This window comes from Trachymyrmex cornetzi, unplaced genomic scaffold (genome assembly GCF_001594075.2).
Source record: "Trachymyrmex cornetzi isolate Tcor2-1 unplaced genomic scaffold, Tcor1.1 scaffold39, whole genome shotgun sequence".
NCBI lineage: Eukaryota > Metazoa > Arthropoda > Insecta > Hymenoptera > Formicidae > Trachymyrmex > Trachymyrmex cornetzi.
This window is the reverse complement of record NW_017298640.1, coordinates 542,846-551,227: the sequence shown is the minus strand read 5'-3', so window position 1 is coordinate 551,227 and position 8,382 is coordinate 542,846. Positions and strand designations below refer to the sequence as shown.

Here is an 8,382-nt window from a genome sequence, read left to right as displayed (position 1 = left end):
TAATCTTATTGGCAAAACAGTGAAAAATTACTATGCACCAGTTGATATGAGTGGTGTGTACAATCAGAACTGTAGGCAAACGGGATCCTCCCACTCTCATTCACTCTGTTGATAAATAACTACATTTCGGACTATTTTGGCGTTACCCAGGATGCATCACGGGAGGCATAGTCCGCTTGGCATACCTCTTTTTTAATTTTTTTTATATAAAAATTAATTTTTTTTACTTTACTAGAGCGGAGGTACATCCTGAGTATCGCCAAAATAGTCTGAAATACAATTATTCATATTAAAACACTATGAAATAAATTATGATTGTGATTATGAAAAATAAATTACAATTTTTGTAACATAAAAGCGCAATAATTATAACTCGAAAACGACTTATTTCCAAAGCTATGTTTATGTAGTTTTTTCCTTCTTTTTGAGGTCCGAATCACTTCTTGAAGTATTGCGGGCGATTTTTCAGATTTCCTGTATAATACACACACACACACACACACACACACACACACACACACACACACACACAACCTACCGGGTGTTCAAAAAGTGTTACAAATTTTTATCTCGAAAACAGCATTATTGAGAAAAATGTTCAGACAAAAGTTGTAGAGTTCAAAAAGGCCTATTTACTGATCTTATCAATTTGACCTTGGGTGGCATTATCAAGGTCTGGTCAAGGTCACATCAATTTTTTTAAGTAGAACACCCTACTTTTGTTTCCAGAATCTAATAGATGATGTCAAGAGATTTTTAAAACGCTATAAAAAATATTTTTTTATTAAATACTTTTTGAGTTATGATGCTTGAAGGTTACAGTATCGCCGCCATTAGCATTACCTAAAGTGTCCGAACGACGACTAAAATCTTTTGAATGTTGCTCAGGATCATGTCCAGGATATCATTTGTCAAGATTAAAGCCATTGGAGGTTGTACCTCTTATTTTCATTTTTACATAAAAATAAATTTTTAGTGCAAAAATGAAAACAAGAAGAATAATTTCCAATGGCCTTGATCTTGACAAATGTTATCCAGGACATGATCCTGAACAACATTCAAGAGGTTTTAGTCGTCGGTCGGACACCTTCGGTAATGTTAATGCCGGTGGTACTGTAAGTTTCAAACGTCATAACTCAAAAAGTATTCAATAAAAAATATCTTTATTATAGTATTTTGAAAAGGTATTGGCATCGACTATTAAATTCTTGAATCAAAAGTAGGGTGTTTTATTTTAAAAAATCGATATGACCTTGACCTGACCTTGGCAACGCCATCCAAAATCAAACTGATAAGCGTAAATTCCAAACAGTAATACTGTAATCTTCTTACGGACTCTCCCAAATTCAACAACAAAAACTCCAAAAAAACAGGGCGAATGAGAGTCAGCGTGGTAATTAATATGCAATCTTAAATCCTCAATCCAAAAATAGAATCTTTATTCCAAAAAATAGTACATTTCAGTTCACTTTGGAACCATCTTCAGCAAAACAAATTTAAAATATCAATCCCTTCATGTCAAAGAAAAAATCATCAGATTTGCAGATTTGATGTTATAATCCCAAGACATAGAAGGAATTCGTCTCAACATTGGATCAACTAATTACAATTAATATTCACTAAAAAGTATCAAATTGAAAAACGCATGTTGATACTTTTTAGTGAATATTAATTGTAATTAGTTGATGCAATGTTGAGACGAATTCCTTCTATGTCTTGGGATTATAACAAATCTGCAAATCTGATGATGATTTTTTCTTTGACATGAAGGGATTGATATTTTAAATTTGTTTTGCTGAAGATGTTTCCAAAGTGAACTGAAACGTACTATTTTTGGGAATAAAGATTCTATTTTTGGATTGAGGATTTAAGATTGCATATTAATTACCACGCTGACTCTCATTCGCCCTGTTTTTTTGGAGTTTTTGTTGTTCAAACTGATAAGATCAGTAAATAGATCTTTTTGAACCCTACAACTTTTATCTGAACAATTTTTCTCAATAATGCCGTGTTTTCGACATAAAAATTTGTAACGCTTTATTTTAAACAACCGGTATATAGGTGTACATATATATACAGGGTATCCCGAAATTTTTTGCCAAGCGCTCTTGTGTAGATAGAGCGAACTAAACTGAGTCAAAAAATCCTCTACCTAGTATTTTGCAATTTTTGCAATAATTAACAAGATATTAATTACTAAAAATTGTCGAATATTAGTCTTCAATAATTTTTTTTTCAAATGCTATCAACTTTATAAAAAAAAGCACTGCAAGAGATAAAAATTGTTTATTTTTTTCTCATAGAACTCTAACAATTTTTTACAAATCTTTTATCAACTTTTTAGTACTACATTTTCTTATATATATTGGTAACTACTTTTACCGACATGAGAAAATACGGTATTAAAATACACGGAGAGAATTTTCTTTTAAAATTTACCCTGAAAATATGACACTCGTGGGACAACATCGTATTTTGTCCCAAAAATTAAAAAATTCTCTCCGGTATAAAAATTCTGACAAAATTTTAAAAGAATTCTCAGAACTTTATGAGAAGAAAATAAACAATTTCCGTCTCTCGCTGTTTTTCTGTAAAGTTGATAGTATTTGAGTAAAAAATTATTGAATATCAATATTCAGCAATTTTTAGTAATTAATATGCGCTAATTGATAACCAGCGTCGACTCCTATTGCCTGTAATATATTTTTTATGGTTTCATTAATTGTTTTAATTAAAGGAGTCTACAAAAACTTATTAGTTTTTATTAATTTATAATTTATCATAATTAATATCTTGTTAACTATTGCGAAAATTGCAAAATAGTAGAGGACTCAATTTAGTCCACTCTATCTACACAAGAGCGCTTGGCAAAAAATTTTGGGACACTCTCTATATATATGTGTACGTATGTATGTACATACATATATACAATATATACATACATACAGGGTGACCCAAAATTTTTTACCAAGCGCTCTTGTGTAGATAAAGCTTTGATTTGAAGTTTTAGACGGAATTATCTCCCAAACTATTCGTTATTCTAAAAAATATTTCAAGTGGAACTTACTTTGTTTTAATGGGGATATCTTTTGATGGTATCAAGATTTCAAGGTAATTTTTATTCTTTTAAATAGAGTTATACGTTTTTTTTTGCATAATATGATTTTTTGCATAATGATTTCTCTAATTATTCTGTATCCCAGAAAGCACAGAATATTTATGATAAATATTTATTACTATTCATTTTTTTAAACGTTATATAAATATTTTATACATATTTTATATAAAGCTTTATTCGAAATATTATTAAAAAATAGACTAAATACTTAATGTAAAATTTATGACAAATATAAATAAATATTTCTGTTACGTGTTTTTTATTTGAATTATGTCTTATTAAGTATTTCCATAGTATATTTACTACAAGATTTACAATAAATATTTCATAATGTTTCTAATAAACGTTTATCTATGCAATCTAAGATCACAAAAATACAAAATATTTAAAATAAACCTTGTAAATATTTATAAATATTTGTAAATATTTTATAAATATTGTGTGCTATCTGGGATATAAAAGTATTAAAGTAGATATATCACAAAATTAATAGCTTACAAGACATTTTATACTTTACTCTGGCATATTTACATGAAATATTAAATATTTTGTAAACTATTAATTTGTTAATAATTGTACCTTAATACTTTTATGAACAGAATAATAAGATGAATAATAAAATCAATAATTATATAGTAAAGGAAACACATAGTTGCTTATTTAAGAAATTATCTATTTTGCCCATATTTATTTTTTTAAAGCAAGTGTATTTTTTTACATCAAAATAATATATCTCATGGAACTATTGATTTTTTGGTACCCCTTCATTAATACTTTTATATGCAGAATAATTAGAGGAATAATATTATGTAATGAAACTATATAATTCCATCTGAAAAAATAAAGGTTTGAAATCTTGGAAACATGAAATCTTGAAATCTTGGAAGTATATCCACTTAGAGAGAATCTGTAACCATCGAAAAATGTCTCTCAAAACAAAATCAGTTTCACTTAAAACATTTTTTGGAATAACGAATAGTTTGGAAGATAATTGCGTCCGAAACTTCAAATGGGACACGCTGTATATGACATATTGATCATATTACTAATATTCTATATATACTTGTATATGGTATGATATATATTACATACCATCAAAATCTACTGTACCAGAACCGTCTGTGTCAATCTCGGCGATTATTCCATCAAGATCGGAACTAGTAAGTTTGTCGTCGAGAGCCGCTAAAATCTCTTTCAATGTAGCTGTGGTAATGTAGCCATTACCTTCACGATCGTACAATCGAAATGCTTCTTTCAGCTCCTCCTGCATTGCTTCCGCATCCTCCTCTTCAAGAAACCGACCGGCGATCTTACAAAAACCGTCAAAATTTACTTTACCAGAACCTTCAGGATCATTCTCTTCAATTAAAGTATTTAATTCGCCATCATCAAACAGTTGTCCCATTGTATTTAATATCGTTGAGATTTTCATAGTCTCGATGAAACCACTTTTCGTTGTATCGAACATTTGGAATGCCTTACGCATCACAGCTACTTTTTGATCATCTTCCTCCTGTGAACAAAGTTTCGAATATATTAAGTTTATTTTTATTTATAATAAAAAAAGATTATAAATATTAACGATTAAGGTATCTGAACCTTTTTATAATAATTTTTAAACTTTTTAAATTATTTTTAATGTTATAATTTGTGCGTTATAGTAATTTTCTATTCATCTGAAAAATAAGAACATTTTTGAAATGTTTTTTAAATAATATGGAATTTACAGCCGTTTTTTGCTACTTAAATGTTTAATTTTTAGATAAATTTTTTCACTATACAAACTATTTCTCAGTTTATCTCTTCAGTCTTACCATAACAACTAATAAGGGAACTTTTACACCGTATTAAACAAATCACCAGTGACGTACAATGAAGAACGAACGCTGCCGGACTTGAAGAGAATTGATTCTTCCGTCCTAGTATAAAGACTTCCTGTCCGTATCTGCTAAAGCAGCTAGAAAGACGACGCATGCAAAAATAGAGTGGCGACGGCGACGAAAAATGAAATATGTTATAAGTGGATGCCACAGTCACGGTGTCGTTTATATGAAGGTCATATAAATGCTATTATATCGCATGATTAGTTTCGATATAATTAATAGATTTTGTGATAATGACATTCACCGAATAATGATGTTTAGCGAAGTGGTAGTCCTCATTATATCCTTGCTGAAAATTTTTCTTAGAATCCTTCACATAATTTTTCTTTTGGGAATTCTTCGTAGAATTTTTATGTAAATTTTATAACTTTCGAGAAAATTTCTAGGATTTGTTGCACGCATTAGAATACTTTTCAGAAATACTAAAACAGCCCACATTACTGCTAAAATTTTTTATAAAGTAACATGAATTCTGAAAGATTTTAAGATCCATCTCTCTATCTCTCTCTCTCTCTCTCTCTCTCTCTCTCATTCTATATAACTTATTACAAAATCTGAACAAGTTTAAGATATTTTTTTAGAAATCTTTAAATTTAAAATCTAAAAAATATTAAAAATATTTAAAATATTATTAAAAATATTATTCTTAAAAATATTATGAAACTTTTTTTAAATGGGAGATTTAAGTGGGAGTATTAATTTTTTCTAACTTTTTGTGGTATTTATTATAATATCTTGTGAAAAATTGTAATAATTATTCATTGATACGTTCAATGTTTCGGGTGATCTTCAAGATACCAATTACAATATAGAAAAATATATACATTTAAAAAGTATAAAATTAACAATTGTACCTACATATATAAGAAAAGACAGACAGGAGAGAGAGAGAGAGGAGAGAGAGAGAGAGAGAGAGAGAGAGAGAGAATCATATTGATATTCATTTATATAACTGCAATATAGCGATTTTTATATTTACATGATAAAAATAGAAAAATTGTATAATTCCAATCATATATATTGAAATAGAAACAAAAATTAGCTTCACTTGAATCATTTCGCCGTGGCGATATTTCAAGTTTGAAATAGGGCAACGTATTGCCGTTCTTAGACCACTGCCTACGCATTCCGTGCTTGCAATCCGTTACAACGCGTTACTATCTATTTAGCATGCTGCTAGAATGATGTAAAAATATATCGGGCTCCTTTTGGCTTCTCTCTCGTCTCTTGCAAGTCATTCATAACCATTCGCGTAATTTCCAGGTTAAAGAAAGAATAAGAGATATTTTCTCCATTTAAAAATGATTTGCAAAATTGTACATCGTTTTCCTTAAGAATTGTAGTGAATGTGATACGAGGGTGGATCAAATATAAACGAGAATATTTTATTATTATTTATTGACGAGAATAAAAATATAAACAAATTATTTTTTTACATTGTTTCCTGCTACATTAATATATTTTTGCCAGCGAATAGGCAATTTGGCGATCCCGTTTTCATAAAAAATAGTAGGTTGTGTCTGCAGCTAATTGTGCACGAATTCCGCTATATTGGCATCGTCCTCGAATCCTCCGAATTCTTTTAGCGGCCTAAACAAATGATAATCGCATTGAGACAAATCTTTCCATACAATTATCATTTGTTTGGATCATTGAAAGAAGAATTGGGAGGACAATACGATTCGTGGACGATAGTGTAAAGGAATTCGTGCGCAATTAACTGCAGAAACAACCTACTACTTTTTATGAAAACGGGATCGCCAAACTGCCTATCCATTGGCAAAAATATATTAATGTAGCAGAGAAATATGTAGAAAAATAATTTGTTTTTTTTTTATATATTTTTATTCTCGTCCAATAAATAATTAAAAAAATTCTCGTTTATATTGATTTACTCTCGTATATCGCCTTATGATGTCGCATGTCATTTTATATTGTATAAATACGCGATTTCGAATTACATGTAATTTTAAATTTTATGTGATTCAAAATAACTAAAATGTATAACATTAAATCAAATAAAATATATATTATTAATATTAAATATATGAAATTTTTTAAAGTCATTTTAGAAAAAAAATAGTGTATATGTAGCCATAAAAAATTCTGATGAAACTCAATTTTTAAATCCAATACAAAAAAAATGCTTATAAGAGTCTCTGCGGTTGTCTTAGTGTGTAAATAATATTTTTTTTTAAAAAGGTAAAAAGAAGGTGTCAACTATAAATATACGTCAAACCAAAAACTGATATTACCAAATTAAAAATTAAAACTTACAATAGTATTTTTAATTAAAAAAAATAAAATCTAAGTGATATTTTTGTATAATTGGGGCCAAGTTAAAATCTCATAAATAAAATTTTTAAGGCTCCTGAGTACTCAGCTAAGAACTCTGCGTTGAGACGGTGACGACACAGAATCAGACAGCGACTTGACGAAACTGGTAGCCACACACACAAGCATGAGCCCATGTACATGTGCTCTCGGTGCGTCGAAGGCGTGTGTGTGTCAGGGTGCCGTCACATAGCGCGCATTCGTTTATGCAACGGTTAACGCAGAAGTATTACTTTATCCTTGTTGTTCACCGAGTATTGAACAAAGATTAAATGATACTCACTGCGCTAACCGCTGCATAAACGAATGCACGCATACAGTCCGCAATCCGTAATCCGCACCGAATGTCCGCAAAAGTTACTAGGAATTGCGTATGTATGTACGGCAGATATTTCTTATGCAATCCTACGTGAAAATAGAGTTCTAGTGCAGGAACAGAAAACGTCATTTGTTGTATTCACGCTAATTTCTACATATTGTTATATATATTTATTGTTATATATATTTATATACATTTATATGTATTTATTGTTATATATTAGGTGTCAAACTTAATTCCTGCCGCTCGCTACTAGAGGGTGCTGGCTCCAACACTGGCGAGTTTCGACGATGAAGTCATATGTCTTTTGTAGTTTAGACATCGCTGAAAGTGATTCAATCCTCACAGGTTAGATTTCCCGACGCCAAAGAGATTTTTCAATCGATTGAAAATGAATCGCGATATGCTGTTTTTCCGACATGTGCTTCTCACTACTTCGACCTCAAGAAAACCGCAGCTGAAGCGCATCGCTTATTATCCGAAGTGTATGGTGATGAAACTCCATCGGAAAGAACATGTAGAGTTTGGTTTGAATGTTTCCGAAACGGTGATTTTGATGTGAGAGACAAAGAACGTCCAGGACAGCTGAAAAAATTTGAAGATGTCGAGCTGCAAGAATTGCTTGATGAGAATCCAGCTCAAACGCTTTTAGAGTTGTCGAAACAGTTAAATGTTACTCCAATGGCCGTCTCAAAACGCTTGCATGCCATGGGAAAGATCCATAAGGA

General features: G+C 30.3%; 1 protein-coding gene across 2 annotated transcripts in view; it reads right to left on the bottom strand.

Moving 5' to 3' along the window:
* Positions 1–5,067, bottom strand: part of TpnC25D (Troponin C at 25D) — a 6,323-nt gene extending 1,256 nt beyond the window's left edge. The window contains exons 1-2 of one of the 2 annotated variants that reach the window (XM_018511945.1): positions 4,990–5,067; positions 4,211–4,631 (exon numbers count right to left, since the gene is read on the bottom strand). In XM_018511945.1, the coding sequence (XP_018367447.1) occupies positions 4,211–4,604 (394 nt within the window). In that variant the 5' untranslated portion in view covers positions 4,605–4,631; positions 4,990–5,067. Of the gene's footprint in view, positions 1–4,210; positions 4,632–4,932 lie in introns of both variants that reach the window. The other variant, XM_018511944.1, reaches the window with a different exon arrangement.
* Between the last annotated feature and the right edge of the window lie 3,315 nt (positions 5,068–8,382).